Consider the following 21680-nt stretch of genomic DNA (forward strand, 5'->3'; position numbering starts at 1 on the left):
CAGGGCTGGAGAGAGAGCTTGGGTGTTAAGAGCACTGGCTGCTCTTCCAAAGAACCCAGGTTTGATTTCCCTCACCCACATGACAGCTTATATCTGCCTGTCACTTCCATTCCAGGCAATCCAGTGCCCTCTTCTGCTCAACAGGGTCGTGCATGCATGTGGGATACATAAGATCACACAACCACATGCACATACACAGATATTTCTAAGATAGCATGCAGTAAGGTTACACATGGAAAACCGTGGGACATTTTGAAGTCTTGAGCTGGGAGAGGGTTTCCAGAGGAGAGAGAGAATGTGATTCTAAGGTATGATGAGGTTAAGTAGAGAGAATGAAAATGGGCCTGAGAAGAGTTGGGAGTAGACAGATGGAACCCTGTTAGAAAGGTGTGGAGGTGGGTTGGCTCTCCTCACAGGGGGATTCTGTGTCTAGCAAATTGGCAAGCAGCTCTGGAAGCAGTCAGCGGCACTGTTTCTTTTCCTGTTGATGTTTAGAAAGTCCTGGGGACAGGAGCCTGTGGTCACCATGGCCCAGAGTATCTTAAGTATGTGATGGAATTTCAGCATTAATGGATAGGCTCTGCAAGTCAGATCATGACATGGACAAAGTAGCCGTCATCTTCAGTTACTACTACATTAGCAGTGCTGTGGAGCATTCAGCAGACAGGAATCACTGGTGGTGATTCATGGCTTTGTTTTGGAGGGGATATTTATAATATCATAGGGAATCTGAAACAGTACCCACGAGTGACATCATTACCCTGGTGGAATGCAGTCTAGAAATTAGAAGAAACATGAGCTCAGCTACACCAGCGAAGACCAGAACCTTCGTCTGAAGATAGGCAGTAAGCTCCAACTGAAGAAAGAACAGCATAAACGTTTGAAAAGATGATGACAAACTGGTAGAAATATTTGCATTTCCTGTGGACTAAGACTTAACATAGGAGAAAAACGGGCAGTGGACATGAATAAAAGATACATAGATAAATACACATTTAACATGCAGAATAGCTGACCAGCTTCTTAATAATTGTCCATTGAGAGTATGTTGAGGTTCTATTTCTTTCTTTTTTTTTTTTTAAGATTTATTTATTATGTATACAGTGTTCTGCCTGCATGTATGACTGCATACCAGAAGAGGGCACCAGATCTCATTACAGATGGTTGTGAGGAATTGGTTGCTGGGAATTGAACTCAGAACCTCTGAACCTCTAAACCATCTCTCCAGCTTCTATTTCTTAATTATAGATAGGCACAAATTCAGATGGTGTACACCAGCCCTGCTGGTGAGGAATGGCTGTGTTCATTCTAGTGGAGAAGACGTGGAACAGATTACATGAAGGGTGAGGGTGATCTTTATCAAGATTACAAGTGCTGTCTTTAGCCCAGCAATTCCACTTGTGGACATTGACCCTGTAGCCAACCTACATCTGTGAAATGTGCTTGTAATGCTGCTGATTTCGGTGTGGTTTGTAACACTTGAAACAGTCTAACTTTAGGAGACTACTGAGAGTGATAATAATATGACTGTACATAACAATAATGGTGCCTACTCAGTGAGATTCTCTGCAGCCTTTGAAAAGTAGCCTGTTCTTCTGAGTGTGGTGGTGCACATTTTGATCCCAGCACCAATAAGGCAGACAGGCAAATCTCTCGGAATTCAAAGCCAGCCTGGTCTACATAGTGAGCCCCAGACTAGCGAGGACTATGCAGTGAGACCCAGTCTCAAAAAAAGGTAACATGTTAATAAATTGTAGAACCTCCATAGTGTACCTAACTGAAAAAAAATAAGGTGCAGAGCTGTGTTTAGTTTACTACCTTTTGTGTAGAGAGGGAAAAATACTTTGTTTATACTTAAACACTAGAAAAATATATAAGAAACCTATAACTACTTAGTGGGGGAAAGTAGTTGGTTTTAAAACAAATAGTTATGTAAGCAGAAGCAAGCACTTTCTTACTATTCACAGTTTAGTTCTTGTTTTGTTTGGGGTTTGTTGCTATTGTCTGGTGCTAGAAATTGAACCCTGGGCTTTGTGGGTGGGAAGCATTTCTTGACTACTGAGTCACACCCACAGCGCATAGGAATTGTTACTGTAAAGGCCACAAAGAAATGCAGGGAAAGGTAAGACGCTCCAGCAGAGACCAGAGAGTTTTCACAGTGGCAGGGTCAGGTTGGAGAAAGCCGGGCAAAAGTGAAAGTGTTTATTTTCATTTTAAGAAGCAGTAGTTAGAAACCCTGCTTTGTCCGCTCGTCTGTTTCTGGTTGATTGGTTGTTTTTTTCCCTTTTTCTTATTTTGTGGAGGCATCATCGATACAGTTGCATGAACGTTTGTGTGCTTCAAACCATGAACACAATCTCACAAGCACAACCATTTCCAAGTTCTGTGTGTCCCTTTGCCCTTTCTCCCACCACTTACCTCCTTATCCACAAGCAACCCCAGGTCTCTTCTGTCACGAGATACTTCGTTTTCTTTCTTAAGAAGGTTGTGGGCTGAGATACAGTTTAGTGGCTAAGTGCTTGCCTAGTGTGCATTAGACCCAGCACTGGGTTGAGGCAGGAAGTGTGACAGTGACAAAAAGGACCAAAGGAATGTTGTGTTAGTGGGCACAAAGTGAGCCCTTCTGCCTCCTTTTACACAGCATTTATTTTGTCTTGAAGTTCCCTCATGTTATCCCTGTATTAATATGTCACTAGCTCATTCCTTTTTATTGCTGGGCATTTTTCTGTTGTAGGACTATATACTGCACTAGTTGGTTCATTTATCGATAGGCTGCCAAGCTGTTAACGGATTTTTTTTTTTTTTTTTTTCCGAGACAGGGTTTCTCTGTGTAGCTTTGCGCCTTTCCTGGAACTCACTTGGTAGCCCAGGCTGGCCTCGAACTCACAGAGATCCGCCTGGCTCTGCCTCCCGAGTGCTGGGATTGAAGGCGTGCACCACCACCGCCCGGCCTGTTAACGGATTTTACTTGTTACAAATAAAACTTTTATAACATCTTTTATGCCCACCCCCAAAAGGCATGACTGTCAGAGTGCTTGATTGGTTTGTGAGTAGTTAGGTGTGACTGAAGTGCAAGGCATACTGTGTTATTTGTTAGACTTTTAGGAATTTGGAACCTCATCCTATGAGTGTTGGCAGTTGCTGGCCAGGTCTGTATTTTGTGGATAGTGCCCCAGATTGTGTAGTGTTGGGGGTGTGTAGCTGAATTTCTAAGCAGTCTTATTAAATAAAGAACACAGGGCCAAATATAGGGGTGAAAGCCTTAGAGGTCAGGGAAACAGTGAGAGCCACCAACCACCTTACCTCACCAGCTCTGTAACCTCCAAAATGCCAAGACTTCCTGTCTACCTAGGCTTTTATTGCCTTGCTGTTCTATCCCCTCATAGGCTATCTTAGCCCAGCTACCTCACTTCCTTGTCACTGCCTGTCTGTACAGACCTCCAGGTCTCTATGGTTGGTATTGGGATTAAAGGCGCGTGTCACCACCCTGGCTCTGTTCCCTTTGTGGCCTTGAACACACAGAGACCCTGCCTGCCAAGTGATCGAATTAAGGATGTGTGCTACCACTGCCTGACTTTTGTGTTTACTGGCTTGCTATTTCCTCTGATCTCCAGGCAAACTTTATTTATTAACATACAAATAAAATATGACCACATTTCAGCACAAATAAAGTATCCCCCCAGGGGTGGTGTAGAAAGAGAAGACAAAGCCTGGTAGTAGAATAAGAAGCTCAGGGGCCCTACCCTGTGGTGGTTCCTGGGGATGGAGTGGAGTGCTGGAGTTGAGATACTGAGCGGGAGAGTTGGCAGACCCTCTGATAGGTTTTCCTCAGTAGAAAATGTTTGACTTATTTTACTCTATTAATTGAAAGCTAACTACATAACATTGTACAGAAAAAGCTTTCAGCTGCCTCTTAGGCTTATCAACCTCTGTACAGGTAGGTTGCTATGGTTCAGATGTTTGAATTCTAGAATCTCAGATACATTGCATTCTGAATGTGTTTTGTTGGATGACCTTAGTCAACTTACTTATCCTGTGTAATCCTCAGTTTCCACATTGGTAAAATGGGGATAAGAGTAAGTTCAGTGTGGAGGAGTCATTGTGAATATCTAAATGAGAGCAGCGTAAGTCAGATGTGCTGTGCTTAGCATAACTGCTCTCACAGAAGACTCACTCCACTGTTTGCTCTCGTGGTACTCCTGCTTGTCAGAGGCGTAGTTAGCTTGATTTTTGCTGACATTTCTTCCTGATTTCCCTGCTTTCTTGGAAGTTAGTACAGTTGCTGTAGGTTGGGTTTTGCTTTGTGTGGCAGGATAAATTTGGAACTGATTATATGTGGATTGCAAGCAGCATATCAGCCTTAGTCATTGAAAGTTCTTTCTTTCAGTGAGACATGTGCGTAAGGCTATGTTTTATTTTGTTGTTTAAGTATGCACATGAATTAAGAACTGGCATTCGCTCTGTATACGTGAGACCGTTATGTAGCTTAGACTGTTTGGCAGTGGGATCAGGATCTATCCCTGGTGCATGAGCTGGCTTTCTGGAGTCCATTACCTATGGTCAGACGCCTTGCTCACCCTTGATGTATGTATGCTCAACTGAATGTACCAGGCAGGCTTTGCTGACTCCCCATGGGAGGCCTTACCCTTTTGGAGGAGGGGATGGGGGGGTGGGGTCAGGGTGGGGAATACTGGTAAGGGAGTGGGAGGAGGGATGAGAGGGGGATCTGTGGTTGGTATGTAAAATGAAAAAAAATGTTTTTTAAATAAATAAAAAGAACTGGCATTCATCTGTAATAATGACTTAAAACCAACAGTTGTCAAGAAAACAACTGTTGGCCTGTGAAGTTCATTTTAGTGAGGGAAATTTGACTTTTAAATTTGAGGAAAAGTAAATTATATGTGGTCTAGATGAATACCTGGAGTGTGAGTTAGGGGAGGAAGGGGCGAAGGCCAGAAGAACAAGAAGAGGTGGGTTCTCTTCTTTCCCTTTTTCTCTTGTTCTTTGTCTCTTCTAATCCCTACCCTCTTAGCTTTTAAATTTTTTCATATGTTTACTGTTTTTACCTCATTTCTCCCTCTCAAGTTTATGACCTTTTTCTTCAATACTGTTACATCCATACTATATATTTAGTTACATGTATGTGTGTGTGTGTGTGTATATATATATACATATATATGAATGAATATGTAAATACAGCCTGCTGAGTCCATTAGTGTTGCTTGCGTGTGTGGATGTGTGTGTGTGTGTGTGTGTGTGTGTTAAGGCTGACTGTGGTATTGGATAACCAATTAGAGGGCTCTCCTAGGAGAAGACTTGAATCTCCCTCTCTCAGTAGTTATTACTTGTACCTCTTCGACTAGGGGTGGGGCCTGTGAGAGTTCCTCCATCCACATTGGCATGTCGACTGGTGGTGTCACTGTTGTCTTGTTAGGTAGCCATATTGTTGAGATAGTATGGGTGTGTCTTCCCTGTTACATATAGAAGATATAATTTTGCAGCACTGATCCTCGTCCTCTGGCTCTTAAAATCTTTCCATCACCACCACAACCCCCCTTGATGTTCCCTGAGCCTTAAGTGTGGCGTTTGTGTTGTAGGTGTATCAGTTGAGGCTGGGTACTCTAAAGTCAGTTGCTCTCTGCGTTTTGACCTGTTGGGGCTTTCTGTAATGTTCTCTGCTACAAAATGAAGCTTTCTAATGTGCTGTGGGAGCTGTGCTTACCTGTTATAAGGATGTGTGTTTAGAATGCTGTTAGAGGTATAGTGTCTGGGAAAGTAGCAGTAGTGGATACTCCTGGAGGTTCCATGTCCTCACTGGCCACAGATAGTTGGCTGTTTACAGTCTCAGACATGCATTCCCTCCTGTTGAATGGGTGTTAAGTCCAATCAGACAGCTGTTGGTTACCCAAGGCTTTACCCTTGGATAGGACTGTAGATTGCTCTTCTCCATTGTCACCATGCCTGTCTGTCACCTCTGGTACTGTGAAGGCTAGTCCTGGGGGAGGCTTCCGGGTCAGATCCAGCTCAGTACCTCCAAGTCCTGTGTCCAAAGTGCTTTCAGCAGTAGGGACTTCTTCAAATTCTGGAGGGCAATAGCAGTGGCCTATGACGTTTGGGGATTTGCTTGGGCTCTCCTGACCAACAAGTCAGAAGGCTCCCCATGTTAGTCTAGGCTCTCCGGGCAGCATTATCACCCTAGTGACTATCATAACTTCATTGAAACTATACACGTATGTGTACACATATACTTATGTATTATATGTCATTTTAGGTAAATATAAAATATGACTCCCTGTGGCTTTTTCAAACATCTTCCCTCCCTCCCCCTGTGTTGGCTTCCTTTACCCTACCCAGGTAAGCTCCTCCCCCACTGTTTTTCCATTTCCCCCTTTATAGCATCCTACGCATCCTGTTTTTCCCTGCTTCTAGAGCTCCTTCCTTCCCTCACCGCCATGGTTTCTTTACTTTTCCTGGCTTCTGCAGTTACTCCGAAGCTATGGAGCTAGGAACCACAGATGAGGGAGAACATACAGTGTTGTCTTTCCGGGTCTGGTTTACTTAACTCAGTATAATATTTTCTATTCCATCACTTACCTGCAAATTTCATAACTTCGTTTTCCTTTCCTGCCAAATAGTAATCCATTGTGTATAAGTAACCACATTTTCATTTTCTATTCATCAGCTGAAGGACATGAAGATACTTTCATCTCCTAGCGTTGTGAATAGAGTAGTGAACACAGCCGAGCAATGAGTAGGATGTCTGGTCCTTTGGATGGATATACATACCAGGGAGTGCTATACCTGGGTCCTAGGGTCTATTTTTAGCTTTTTGAGAATTCTCCACACTTGATTTTTCTCAGTGGCTACACCAGTTTTCATTCTCACTAACAATAAATGAAAGTTCCCTTGTCTGTCTGTCTGTCTAATCTAATCTAATCTCTAGAACTCACTGTTCAGATCCATAGCCCATTTTTTAATTAGGCCATGTTTTTGACTCTTTCTTCAGTTCTTTGTATAATCTGGATGTTAATCCTCTATCAATTGTATAGCTGGCAAAGATTCTTCCCTACTCTCTGGCTTTCCTCTTCCTTTGCTGTACAGCTTTTTCGTTTTATAAGGTCCTACTTTTCAGTTGTTGGCCTTGATTCCTGGGCAAATCGAGTCTTGTTTAGAAAGGCCTTTGCAGCCGGCGGTGGTGGCGCACGCCTTTAATCCCAGCACTCGGGAGGCAGAGCCAGGCGGATCTCTGTGAGTTCGAGGCCAGCCTGGTCTTACAGAGTGAGTTCCAGGAAGGGCACAAGGCTACACAGAGAAACCCTGTCTCGAAAAACAAAACAAAACAAAAAAACAACCACAAAAAAAGAAAGGCCTTTGCTCCTCTGTGCCTTGCAGGGTGCTGTGTTTTCTTCCAACAGTTTCAGCATCTCAGGTTTCTCTGGTAGCCTCTGGTTTTGCTCATTTGGGTCATCTCTCTCTCCTTTTGGTGAGTTTGGGCAATGGTCTGTGAATCTTGTTTATCTTCCTGAAGAACCAGCTTTGAGGTGTGTTGATTCTTTGCATTGTTTTCTTCAGTTCTGTTCTGATTTCTTGTTGTTTCTTGCCTGGATTTGGGTTTGGTTTGTTCTTGTTTTCTACATTCTTGAGTTGGACCATTAAGTCATTTATTTATGCTCTTTCTGAATTTTTAATGTAGGAGCTGACTCCTTTTAGTGTGTCCTAAAGACTTCATTGTGTTGTTTTCATTTTCATTTAGTTCCAGGAATTTTACTTTTCTTTTTTTCTTTCTTTTTATTTATTCTATGCCTCTTTTACATCATGTATCTCTGTCTCATTCATTTCCCTGTCCCTTTAAATCCACCCTCCACCCCTGCACCTCCCCTTAAACAAAATTTAAGGGAAAAAAAGGAGAAAAAAAGGGGGGAAATTAAAACTCTTGTCATGGAAGCTGCAGTGTAACACAGTGAGTCACGCAGTAAACCATTTTGTCCATATATCTTTACTTGTAAGTGTTCATTGCAAAGAGTCATTGGTCTGGTTCGAGGCTTCTGGTTTCTACTACACTATCGAGGCTTCTGGTTTCTACTACACTATCGATGCTGGGCCCTTACTAGGACTCTTCTTGGGTATCCTGTTGTTGCCCTGTGATGTGGAGACCTGCAGCTTTGGGTCTGCAGGTCAGGTCCCTTCACATACTCCAGCAGATCATTGATGGGGTGGATGTTGGGGCGGGCCAAGTCATAACCCTGGTTCTGGACCTGGGCAGCTGCAGGGTTGGTCCGCCTGTCACTTCTCCCCTGACCTTACCACCAGGGTGAGCTCTCCAGCATTGCCCTGCTAATTCACCTCTTGCAGCTGTGAGCAAGGGGTGGGGCCAGTTCTCCTGCTTTCATGCCCTTAGGGTCAGCTCTCCCACACCTATACCATTAGGGCTAGCTCTATTGTGTACCAGGTGAGGTACAGGGGCCACTCTTCCAAGTGCTGCAGCTGGTAAGGGGTACAGACAATCCTCCCATTCTTATGACCCCAGGGCCAGTGTGGGAGCCCGTTCTCAGGTTCCTTGTGGCTTTACCCAGCAAGTCCGCATAGAGGATGATTAGACCACGGGCCTGAGTGCAGGTGTCTGGGATGGTCTGCACTTGGCTGTGCTGGGGGGAGGAGGTCTTTTGCTCCACCCCTTGGCGTCTCTATAAAAACCCTGGGGCAGAGACAGTCGGGCCTGTTGGAATAGGTTCCAGGCCCTCTCGAGGCTATCCTTTATTTTCTATCTGTTTATCTCCGCGATATTCTCTGCAACAAATCCTTCTATCTAATATTTCCTGCTGCTCGCACTCAAGAAAACTCTGGGGAACTGTGGGGGTGGTTGGGTAAACGCCCCACAGGCCAGCTCCTCCACCTGTCTCAGGCATTGATGGGTGGGAGGTGGGGAGTAGGGTATCTCTCCTCTGCCCATGCTACCACATGTCTGATGAGTAATGGGGACAGCTCTCTGTGGTGATATTGTGTCCCCCAATATATTGTGCACCTTAATAAACTTATCTGGGCTCAGAGGACAGAACAGTAGCTACATAGACATAGAGGCCAGAAAATGGTGGCACACACACCTTTAATCCTAGCATTCTGTTTTTTGTTTTTTTTGGTTTTTCAAGACAGGGTTTCTCTGTGTAGCTTTGCGCCTTTCCTGGAACTCACTTGGTAGCCCAGGCTGGCCTCGAACTCACAGAGATCGCCTGGCTCTGCCTCCCGAGTGCTGGGATTAAAGGCGTGCACCACCACCGCCCGGCTAATCCTAGCATTCTAAAGGCAGACAGAGGAGTTCAAGGCCACACTGGAAACAGCCAGGCATGGTGACTCACGCCTTTAATCCCAGGAAGTGATAGCAGAAAGCAGAAAGGTATGTATATAAGGCGTGAAAACCAGGAACTAGAGCCTGGTTAAGCTTTTAGGCTTTTGAGCAGCAGCAGCAGTTCAGCTAAGATCCATTCGGATGAGGACTCAGAGGCTTCCAGTTTGAGGAAATGAGATCAGCTGAGGAATTGGCAAGGTTCTGTGTCTCTGATCTTTCAGCATTCAGCCCAATACCTGGCTCCAGGTTTGTTTTATTAATAAGACCTTTTAAGATTCGTGCTACAGCTCTCCTTTGCTCATAACATGGGGCTGGGTCACCCTCACCTCCAACCACTAGGCAGCTCTGCTGTGCTGCCCAGCTGGGGGAGGGGGCAGGGCCTGTTTCCCGAGTGCTGCAGCTAGTAAGGGGCAGGGGCAGCTCTCTGGTCTGTTGCAGGTGGTGAGGGGTAAGGGGGGCATTTCTCACCCCCCCACACACTGTCACATGACAGATGAGTAGTAGGGATAGCTCCCCCATGCTTACAAGTTCAGAGCTGGCTCACCCGCACCTCCACCAACAAGGTTGGCTCTGTTGTATTACCCAGGTGAGGGGCAGGGCCTGCTCTCCCAAGTGTTGCAGGTGATGGGCAGGTGGGCAGGAGCAGCCCTTCCTGCTCTTGTGACCTCAGGGCCAGTTCTCCTATCTGCCTCAGGCATTGATGGGGGGGGTGAGGGGGTGGGAAGGAAGGCAACTCCCCCCACTCATGCCGTCATAGGACAGATAGGTGATGGGGGCTGACTCATCCACACGTGTGCCAACAGGGTTAGCTCTATCGTGTTGCCCAGGCAAGATGCAGGGTCTGCTCTCCTGAGTGTTGTAGCTGGTAGGGGTCAGAGACAGCTCTCCTGTTCTGTTCTTATAACCACAAGTCCAGCTCTCCCATCTGCCTCAGATATCGATGGGGGTGTGGTGGTGAATCCCCAAACCATGCCACCATGGGACAGATGAGAAATGGTGACAGCTTTCTCATACTCGTAACTTTGGGGCTAACTCGCCCATTCCTTCGCTAACAGGGTTGGCTCTATTGTGCTGCCCTGGAGAGGTTCAGGGCCTGCTCTCCCGAGTGCTGCAGCTATTGAGGGGCAGGAAGGGCTCTCCCACTCGTAACTCTTGTTACGGCAGGGTCAACTCTCCCACCTGCCTTAGATGTTGATGAGTGGGGGCGGGAGAGGGCATCCCTTCCAAGCTCATGCCTCCCTCCGTATGGCAGGTGAGTGGGCCAGGTCTCCCAAGGTCACTTTCTCAGGTTGGCTCACCTGTGCTCTCATCAGCAGGGTCAGCTCTGCTGTGCTGCCCAGACAGAGTGCAGGGCTCGATTTCTTTCCCGTATGTTGCTGCTGGTCGATGGTTCAGCTCCCTCACCATCTCAGCCTCCTCCCTTCCTCTCTCATCTCTTCAGGCATGTCTCTGTCCAGTGGACCTGAACCATTTTGTCTCTCTCCCATAGCACACCAGACCATACCTCTGCTCACTCTAATAGTGCCCATCTGGCTGGTGCTGCAAGGTACCAGCTGGGCCCGTGTTTTCTCCTCGGAGCCTAGCATGTGGGTCTCCCCTGTTCTGCTCAGGTTACCATGACGCTGGGCTGGGCCATGCTTCCTCATCTCAAAGAGACTATTACAGTGCCCAACTGCCCGGCGCCATAGGTGGGTGGGTGGGCTCCTGGTTGGTGCATTTGGCTGAGTTTCTCCTACCCCAGCTGCATAGCGTGGCCTGCGGGCTTTGTCGGAGTCCTGTGGCAGGCAGGGGTTAGGATCCCTGGCCCCTGCTTCGAATGTTACTTTTCTTGAGATCCTCTTTGGCACGTTTTGTCAGTCAGTAATGTGTTGTTTAATCTTCATGTAATACTAGAGATTTATTTTCTGTCGATTTTAAGTTTTACCACATTGTCTGATAGGATGCACAAAAATTCCAGTTCTTCTGAATTTGTTAAGATTTGTTTTGTGTCCCAGTATGTGATCTGTTTTAAAGAAGCTTCCATGGATTTCTTTTTTTTTTTTTTGGTTTTTCGAGACTGGGTTTCTCTGGGTAGCTTTTGGAGCCTGTCCTGGATCTTGCTCTGTAGACCAGGCTGGCTTCGAACTCACAGAGATCTGCCTGGCTCTGCCTCCCCAGTGCTGGGATTAAAGGCGTGAGCCACCACCGCCCAGTGCTTCCATGGATTTCTGAGTAGATGGATGTTCTTTGGTATTTGGGTGGAATATCTTGTAAGTATCTCTTAGGCCCATTTGCTGTAGATGACATTTAATTCTGAAGTTTGTTTATGTGGTTGTCTGAGTGACCTATTGAAGAAAATGCAGTCTTGAAATCATCTGCAGTTAAGCTGGAGTCACCTTGGAGTCTTTTCATTGTAGTTGGACATTTTCTGTGAAGTCAAGTACTTCAGAATCTGATGCATATGTGCTTAGGATTGAAATGTCTTTTCAGTTAACTGTTCCCTTGATTAAAATAATGTTTCTTCATCTCTTCTGGTTAGTTTTAATTTGATGTCTACTTTGTTGAATATCAGATTAGCAACATCTGCTTGCTTCCCTGTCCTATATGCTTGGTAGTCCACCCACTTTTAAAGTGTCTTCATTTGAAGGTAATCCTTGCCTGTCTTTACAGCTGAGTTTCTTCTAGATGACAGAAAGAGAAATTTTGTTTTTTACACATTCAGCTATCTCAAGTCTTTTGGTTGGAGAATTGACACTATTAACATTTGAAGTTACTATTGAGCAGAGTATGTGATTTGCAGCTACTTCATTATTTGGATCTTTCTGTTGTTAATAGTACTTTGTGTTTGAATGATTACACTTTCATTTTTCTCTTTTCCTGGTCTCTTGGCTGTGTTTGTTCCTCTCTTCAGTCGGAAGGAAGTATTGCCTCCTGCACTGTCTGTGCGGCTGGGTAGTGAGGGTAGTGACTGTGGATCCGTTTGGCTTGCTTCTGTCTCGGGAACGTTTTGTTTTCTTTCTCCTTCACCTATGGCAGATAGTTTTGCTGGGTTCAGTAGCCCTGGGTGCTGCCCGTTGATGCAGGTTCTTCTGCTTTTAAATTTCCGTTTAGAAGCTGCCTGTTACCCTGATGACTTTCCTGTTTTTGTGACGTGTGTTCTGTTTGTTCCCTTCTCCTGCAGCTTTCAATACTCTTTCTTTGTTCTGTGTATTTAGTGTTTTAACTATGATATGCTGTAGGGAGTGTTCCGTTTTGTTCTGTTTTGTTAATAGGGAGTTTTTTTTTTCTGGCCCTTTCTGGTGTTTTGTGTGTTGCTTATATCTCTTTGAATGTGCTTCCTTAATTTAGGGAAGGGAAGTTTTCTTCTGTGGTCTTGTTGAAGACCTAGTGTATACTATTGACCTGGGATTCTTTTCCCTCATCTAAGCCTATAATTTAAAAACTTGATTTTTTTAAATATCTTTTTAAAGTTTTATTTTTACTAGATGTATTTTTTTATTTGTATGAGTATATAGCTCTGTGTGTGTGTGTGTGTGTGTGTGTGTGTGTGTGTGTGTGCATGTGTGCGCGGGTGTGCGTGTTTGCACACACCCACGCCCACAGAGTCAGTAGAGAGTATTGGATGCTCTGTTTTGTTTTTTGAGACAGGTTTCTCTGTGTAGCTTTGGAGCCTGTCCTGGAACTCACTTTGTTCCAGGACCTTGAACTCATAGACATCTGCCTGCCTCTGCCTCCTGAGTGCTAGAATTAAAGGCATGTGCCACCACTGCCTGGCCCATTGGATCTTCTGGAACTGGAGTTAGGGATGGTTGTGAGCCACCATGTATATACTCGGAACTGAACCCAACTCTTCTGAAAGAGTAATGAGTGCCCTTGACCTCTAGCCATCTCTCCAGTCCCAGATGTATGTTTTCTTCTTACCCCCCAGTTCCCACATGGTCTTAGTGTTTTAATTTTTCATATTCTTCATTTGCAGGCTCTGATTCCTCTATTTTATCTCAGGTTCTGATACCTGTCTGCCTCTTGCCCCGTTCTAATTGTGAGGTTCCCCTGAGGTTTCTTACTGGGTTATTGGGTTTTTCAGTTCAGTCTCTATCTTACTTGGGTTCTCTTCAGTACTTCTAGGCCTTTACTGAATTCAGTTTTCAAATTCTGGTTACTTATTTGGTTTATCATTTCATTTGGCCGGTGTTTGTGTTTTCTTGGGCATCAATAGGGTGTTGCTATGCTCTTTAAGCTTACTAAGCTGTGTGTGTCTTCACTAAACTCTATGGATTCTTTGATGAAGTTTATGACTATTCTTTTAAGTTCTGTGTCTTAGGGTTCATCTAGGTGATTCTCACTGGAGAGTATTTCTGTAGGACTGGTGGGTTTGGGGGGATATATACCACCTTGGCCTTTCATATTGTTCGTGTTTTGTGATAAGACCTGGGCATGTGGATTTCTTTCCTTGGTGGTGTACCTGATGTGAGAGTCTAGGCTGCCTCTGTTGAGTGGAAGTCTGGTTTTGTTTTGTTGTCCATGTTGGGGTAATTTCATATGATGCATAAGGCGTTGATCGGTCACTCTTCAGATATCAGTGTTGATTTGGGATTGGAGGAATGAGGTGATTCCTATTCAGTGTTAAGTAAGAATTTATGTAAATGAGACAAATGGCTGAATCTGAATCTTGCTGGTGTGCAAGCTGTGCTGCCCAAATCTATGCCTGGGAGTGTGAGGATAGCATGGGTGGGACAAGGCTCTTGGACACTTAGACTGGCATGCTGTACAGGTGTGTGGCCAATGCAAGGCTTAGGGCCGGGGATGGCCCAGGTGAGCAAAGTTACAGGACTTACTACATTGCATATTATGTGATAAACTATTGAGAAACCATTAACAGTTTCCAAAAGAAAGTTTTGAATTTTTAAAAATTTAACATAATTTTATTCAGGTTTGCCTAGGGATGGAGAAATAGATCACTTAACAAAAACATACAGTAAAAGTGGGGGAATCTTCTGCACAACTTTTAAACTACAGTGACGATGTGTCTTAATTATTGTCATGCACAACATTACAGGGTCAGCACATAGCCATTTAGAAAACAATTGCCAAGTAAAAGGTTGATTTTCTTTTTTAAACAGATTTTTAAAGTCTCTTAAACATTAGCTATTTTCTTTTTAATTTTTTTTTTTTGTGTGTGTGTGTGTCTGTGTCTGTCTGTCTGTCTGTGTCTGTGTCTATACCACTGTCACCTGTGGAAGCCAGAGGACAACTTGCAGGAGTCAATTTTCTCTCTTTACCGTGTGTGTTCTAGGATTGACTTCATGTCATCAGGCTTGGTGACAAATGTCTGTACCCACTGCGCTACCCCACCAGACCAACATTAACTATCACTCTAAACATAACAGGATTCAAGATCTTTTGCCAGTCAATAGATTCACTTGCCCATCCACTAAAATCCTCTAAAGTAAACTTTAGCAGCATGCGATGAACTCCTTACAACATCACCCAAAGTCTCTGGTAACGATGCCTCTTGACATGTTTATGATTAACTCATCCTAGGCATGTCTGGAAAACCATCTGCACTGTTCTGGCCCCTCTCCCTCTTCCCTCCTTTTGGTTCCCCTCTCTTTTCTCTGTCTCCTGCCTCCAGTGCACAGTTCATGAACTTACCCTTTGAAATGACCCAAGTGAAGCACCATGTTCAATCTGGCCTTCCGGGTTCCTCTCCTCCCTCAATCTTAGACTCTACTTGGATCGTCTCAGTTTGGGTCTCAAACTCATGGAGAACGTAGATACTTTTGGCCAAACTAGGTTCTTTTTGTTGGTGGTTTTTACTTACCTGCTTTCTGTTTGTTTGTAATGAGGCTTTAAATACTCTCAACTGGATGTGTTGGCCAGTGTTGCATATTGTCTCGTAATCCAGCCCTATTTGAATAGTGTGTTCACGTTCTCTGTTGCCTGCCATCTGGACAGAGCTGAGACGTCTGTCACTAGCTGCTGCCTTCAGTTTTCTAACTCAGGTCAAGTTCTTGCCCTTACGTGTTTCTCTGTGTATCTCTGATGGAAGAGAGTTCCAGAGTCTGTCCCCTTTCATTATTGTTACTCAGCTCCTTAGGGACTGCGTAACTGTTACACACTTCAGAACTCCCTAACTGTTACAGATTGCGTAACTAGCCAGTGTAGTTCCATGTCTGTACATCAGAGGAGAGTGCGTGGTGGAAAGAGCGTGGTGCAAAGAGCGTGTGCCAGATGTGCATTTAAAACAACCTCTCTGCTTTGCCGCCGTAGGACATCAGGCCTTCATTGATCTCTGGTGCATCTCTGTGTTCTCAGAATGATCATGCTTCTCTGGGAGGGTTGTTATAAATGCTTCATAAATTATACTAATTAATTTTAGAACCTTAAAACCTTCCTTATCTTGAATGTACAAGCTAAATGTTGTGTATGACCCCTTTTTGTTCTGAATGAGCTGGGCTGTGGAATGGCTGGAAATTTATCCCATGCTTTTGTTTGTTTCTATCTTGAGGCTGTTTCACGTGCCCAAACTGGTCTGCTGCAACTATTGGTAAAGAGAAAAGGCACAGCATAAGTCACAGGCCTTTGGAATTTTATCAAAATAAAACTCATGTTTTATAGGAGTTGAGGTTTGAAGATTGATTCGGTAAAAATCTGATGTAAATTTAGTATACAATTGAGTTGGCTTGAAAGTTTGATTCTGTTTTGATGGTCTGTTATAGAACCACATATTTTGACAAGAATTCTCATGCAGTTCTTTCATGTAAAAATAATTTGATTTCTTACCTGGGCCTTTCATTCATTACATCGCTTCTTAAAGCAGTGAGATATACACTTTTATAGGCCCCTATGAGGTATACTAAGTTTTAATTAGAGAGTCAGTAAGTAATTACCTAAGGATGTATGCTAAATAGGTAACACACAAGGCAACCTAGGCAACTGTAATTACACTAGGATACATGCGTACCCTATTCTAGACTTCTAATATATTAATCCAAGCAGAGCCCAGAGAATTTTTAGGTGAAAGTATCTGTACATGTCATTCTTCATTGGTCTTACAAACCCAGAAGGTGTAGAGCAATAGAGGTGTAGCCTGAACTGTGTGCTGGGGCTGGGGCTGGGGCTGATCCTGTAGACTCAGCAGTTGGAATGAGCGTACTGCTCTAGTGCTGGGTACTGGAGGGAGGCCGTGTGCTGTGCAGGGGTGGGGTGCTGGGCACTCTGCCCTTGCTTAGTTCTTCTGTGAAACAGTTAATTTTTTTAAAGATCAAAAAAAGACAACAGGGTAAACTATTTAACTAGAGTGTATAATATACGGTGTTCACAAAGATTTGTAAAAAGACTGGTTATTCTGTAGCATTTTTAAGTGTCTGCATTGTGAGAAATTTGGCTTATATTTTTATACTTTACGTAATTGCTTGCCCTTATGATTATGTGTTTTTTGAGACACGTTCTTACTATGTAGTCCTGACCTTGAACTCACAGAAAATGGCTTGCTTCTGCCTCCCAAGTACATGGATTAAAGGTGTGTGCCACCATGCCTGGCTGGTTATTTAATTTATATATGAATTCATGGGTAGATTTTGATAATTTTTAGGGGAGGCTCTTTTTAGACCTTCTTAAGCCTACTCATAAAGTCAGTTGCCATAAATTTATTTTTAAAGATAATATACTTTAAAATGTTGCTAATTCAAATTTACTTTTTAAATATTGAGAAAAATGTTAATCCTCTATGGACTATCTCAAGGATCTCAGAAAATAAAGACCCAAGACAAAGGATGGATTATGTTGCCATTTTGATTTTTTTCCCAAAGAGTCTCACTCTGTAACTCAGGCTGGCTTCAAACTCAAACATCCCAAATGATGAAGGTCATAGGTATGATCCACAGCTCCAGCTGGACTGTTGCCATTTTTGAAGAAATTGCCAGTGACTGGCACATCTCCCTGTGCACAAAGAAGTGAGAAAGTGAATCCAAGTTTCAGATGTGGATACAGAGGCAGAAATCTCACTGACTTGATCATGGCCTTCAGCTGGGCTTGGTTGAACACATCCTGTGCACAAAGCTCAGCCCTCAGTGTGGATCGCAGGTGCCTGCTGTAGGAGAGGTCTGGCTGTTTGTGCAGCTGCCTCTGTATTGGTTTCAAGTAGCTTGTGATCATCGTCTTCGTTCCTTGTTGTTGCTTTCTTTAGCTATAAAAGCTGATCTGTTTCACTTTTTTTTTTTTAATTTAATTCAGTTCTTCAGGATCTGCCTCAGTCTTGACACACAGCAGCTCTGGAAATAGCCTAAAGCACCCAGATACCACAGAATCGTTAAATTCCTCCATGTCCAATGGCACAAGTGATGCTGGTGAGCATCCTCTGAGAACTTTCTTTTCTTAGAAATGTTTGCATTACTGGTGAGGACCATCAGTCAATCTAAAGCCAGCCTAAGACGCCCTGTTCTGTTGTAGATCTTTTTGATTCCCATGATGACAGAGATGACGATGGGGAGGCGGGGTCAGTGGAGGAGCACAAGAGCGTTATCATGCACCTCTTATCACAAGTTAGGCTCGGAATGGACCTTACAAAGGTAAGCAGCAAATCTGCCTTCTCTCCAAGTCTTCCAGGTTACACGGTTACACAGGGTTGATGGAGTGGGTGGGTGGGTGAGTGTTCACAGAATGAGCATAGTCATCCAGCATGGGTTTTGCTTGTCTCCTGTTTCATGTGTATGCAGATGACTAAATGAAACTAAACTAACAAACATCGTCGTTTTCAGAGACAGTGGTGGATGGGCTGTGTGCATTAAGAATTGAGATTGATTTGTAGCAAATGAAAAATCTTTGCCAACCCTGCAATATTTAGATTCTGAACCATATTTAGATTCATGACCTCTGACATGAAAATATTTATTTAAAATTAAAACATTGGCATCTGGTAGGATCCATACTAATTTCCTGGCTAGTACCTGTCACACTCTGGTTTTGTGTTTCTGTCTGCTGTGTCTGTGGGGGAGGGGCTGGTTGTCCCCTCTCTCTTCATATTGTATTCTTCTGTGTCACTTTGTCTTATTACTGCCTCACTGTCCTCTAAGAAGCACTTGATGAATTGTTTCTTAGCTCTGCTTTCCTCCTAGTTCCCAGAGCATGTTTCCCTCACTGGACCCCAGCACTCTTGCATCCCGTGTGGTATTTGTCACAGTCCAACTAAGCTCTAAGTGCTGTTGTGTCACGCTTAGGGACGGCAGAGACATGTACAGAGGAAGCACATAGACTCGTTGAGAACCCCCTCTGGGGTTCCGTGTCTAATGGGCAGGGTCCTGGGTATTCTGAACCAGGGCATCCTGGGATAGGGGTCCGGTAAAGCATGCCTGGGGACCTGTGGTGGGTGTGGTGGGATGGAGGAGTGTCTTTCTGCAGTGCAGAAATCTCTTTCTGTAGGATTTGATCCTCAGGAGTCAAACGTATGTTTTACAGGTAGTTCTTCCAACGTTTATTCTTGAGAGACGGTCTCTTTTAGAAATGTACGCAGACTTTTTCGCACATCCGGACCTGTTTGTGAGGTACTTGGCTGAGCGCAGTAGTTTGTAGTCTTTACAGATGTCACTGCTTGGTAGCCTTCTGTCTGGGTGCACAGCTGGACCCTCCATATCCTTTCAAGCATCTGGGGTAGAAGTTGAATCTCGTGAGGGCGTGCTGCTTAGGTCACGTGATGAAGGAGTAGGACCATCAAGTCAGTCACCTGGGAAGCTGCTTTAAAGGCGGCTAGCAGGCAGGCAGCTGGAGTTTACAAGGTCAAGGCTATGAACTTACTTGAAATTCATTTAATTTTGCTCAGCAAACCTTTCATTTGGCAGGTACTTTGTTACACCCTGAAGAAAGGAAAAGTTTAAAAGTCCAGTTACTGACTGAATCATAAGCTGTAATATGAAGCCTGCAGTCTGAGCCGCGTGCACAGGGAAAGAAGTCACATCAGAGAGACAGTGACAAAAGTCCATGCTTTTCACTAGCAGCAGGCAAACTTGCCCTGACTGCATCCCTTGCTCTGGAAGAATCAAGGCTTCCTGAAGCCATATGCACATCACTGAAGTTTCATAGTAGATGGGGCTAGCTAACTGCAGAGGCGGGTGGGGAGAGGGACGGGGGAGAGAGCGATGTAAGAAAACCATATAGCCAGTTTTCAAAGTGCAAGTATTTTAAAAATCTATAATAGTGTGAAGCTTAGTATATGATTGACAGATGAGAGCCATCGGCAGTACTGTCAGGGATCAGGTGCTTAACGACAGTAGCTTATTTACGGAATTTCAAGTTGGTTTTCCTCAGAGGAACCGCTTTAGAATTTTAAGAGTACAGCTACAACATGAATAAATCAGGTCAAATGGAACACTAAAATACATGTATGATTAACTCCAAAAAGGAAGAAAGAGTAAATCATGAGTCGGGGACAAAGGGGCCAGGGAGAAGTAACCCCGGTAAAGCCATCAGTGTCACAACCACTAAATGTAGGGAGAACACGTCTTCTTCAAGGGGACAGCTGTTGTCAGACTGTCTAAAACAGCAGGCTGTGTCCTCATCCTCTCTGAAGGGGGGACTTTAAATACAGTAATTCTGCTGGTCACAAGTAAAAGGCCAGGGGGGAAGGTGTTGCTCGGTGGCAGAGTGTAGGCGTGAGCCTTTGGCTCTAGTATTGCAAACAATAAAACCGAAAACAGTCCTATGCCGCCCTAGGGCTGGGGAGTTGCTTAGTGGGGAAGAGGGCGTGAGGTCCTGGGTTCCGCACCCATATAAAGCAGGCGTGCTCGCTCATACATGCGAAGCCCTCCCTAGTGCTGTGGGACAGAGAAGGGTTACACGGCCTTGCTGGCTGCTAGCCTCTGTCAGGTCTACTTAGAGACTGTCTCAAGGTGAGGCAGAGAGTGATAGAGCAGGACACCTGACGTCTCCTCTGGCCTTTAAGACTGTTCTGGGCTTACATACCTGCGCACTTATCTATATTCATCACACATGTGTTTATCACAAACACTCATAAACACCTCCCCAAAGGGGGGGGGAATTACCCTGTTTCTTAGTTACTGCTCTATTGCTGTGAAGAGACACCATGATACCGTAACCAAGGCAGCTCTTGCAGATTATTTAATTGGTGGCTTGCTTACAGTTTCAGAGGGTTATTATGTTGTTATCATGGTGGAGAGTGTGGTGCCAGGCAGATGAGCAGACATGGTCCTGGGGAAGCAGCTGAGGGCAGGGCTTTACATCCCAGTCTGCAGGCAGAGAGAGAGAGAGAGACAGAGACAGAGAGAGACAGAGAGAGACTGGTTCTGGTGTGGGCTTTTGAAAGTTCCAAGCCTACCCGCAGTGGTATACCTTCTCCAACAAGGACACACCTCCGAATCCTTCCAAACAGTTAATGACTGGGCACTAAGCATTCAAACATATGAGCCCTTGGGGATGGCGCATTCTCATTCAGACCACCACACCATGTAAAACACTGAGCACAGCAAAGTTGCTATGGCTGTGTTAGTATCAAAGGAGCGAAGAAGATAAATGTCCTGTAGCCCCAGCATTCAGGAGGTAGAGGCAGGAGCATTGCTATAAGTTAGAGGCCAACTAGCATACATAGTAAGCACTTGGGCTAAAGAGTGAGATCCTAGCCGGGCGGTGGTGGCGCATGCCTTTAATCCCAGCACTCGGGAGGCAGAGGCAGGTGGATCTCTGTGAGTTCGAGGCCAGCCTGGTCTACAGCGCGAGATCCAGGAAAGGCGCAAAGCTACACAGAGAAACCCTGTCTCGAAAAACCAAAAAAAAAAAAAAAAAAAAAAAAAAAAAAGTGAGATCCTGTCTCAAAACAAAGAAATGGGTAAGAAATATAACCAGAGACAGATAGGGACAATTTGTAATGATGAAAGAATGAGTTTATCAAGCTTCAAGATATATGCAGCAGGCCTGGAGTATAGTCCAGTAGTGAGGTGACCCTCTGGCATGTGTGAAGTCCTCACATGATCACCAGTATGACCTCCAATACCAAACCAAACAAGAATAACCACAGGGAGAAATAAGCCAGCCAGTTCCTCTAGAGTTGACTGCAGAGTCATCCCAAGAAATCGTGAGGGCTGGAGAGATGCTCAGTGGTCAAGAGTTCTGGCTGTTCTTCCAAAGGACTCAGGTTTGGTTCCCAGAACTCAGACACCTGTAGCTCCAGTTCCACAGGATCCAGCATCCTCTTCTGGCTCCCACAGGCACCAGGCATGCATGTGGTGCACATACCTACATGCAAGCAAAATACCAATACACATAAAATAAAAAATAAATTAAAAAAAAAAAAAGAATCAGTAAGCCCATAGACTATCTGAACCAATTAAAAGCGCTTATAACCACATAA

General features: G+C 44.5%; 1 protein-coding gene across 10 annotated transcripts in view; it reads left to right on the forward strand.

Annotated features, from left to right (window-relative positions):
- Osbpl9 (oxysterol binding protein like 9) overlaps positions 1-21680 on the forward strand; it is a 145080-nt gene that overhangs the window by 115843 nt on the left and 7557 nt on the right. For all 10 annotated transcript variants that reach the window (XM_052715064.1, XM_052715065.1, XM_052715066.1 and 7 more), the window contains 3 exons: positions 17558-17670; positions 17774-17892; positions 18779-18864. In XM_052715064.1, the coding sequence (XP_052571024.1) occupies positions 17558-17670; positions 17774-17892; positions 18779-18864 (318 nt within the window). The remainder of the gene's footprint in view (positions 1-17557; positions 17671-17773; positions 17893-18778; positions 18865-21680) is intronic.

Source organism: Peromyscus californicus, unplaced genomic scaffold (genome assembly GCF_007827085.1).
Source record: "Peromyscus californicus insignis strain IS unplaced genomic scaffold, ASM782708v3 Scaffold_5__1_contigs__length_169319896, whole genome shotgun sequence".
In the NCBI taxonomy this organism is placed as follows: Eukaryota; Metazoa; Chordata; class Mammalia; order Rodentia; family Cricetidae; genus Peromyscus; species Peromyscus californicus.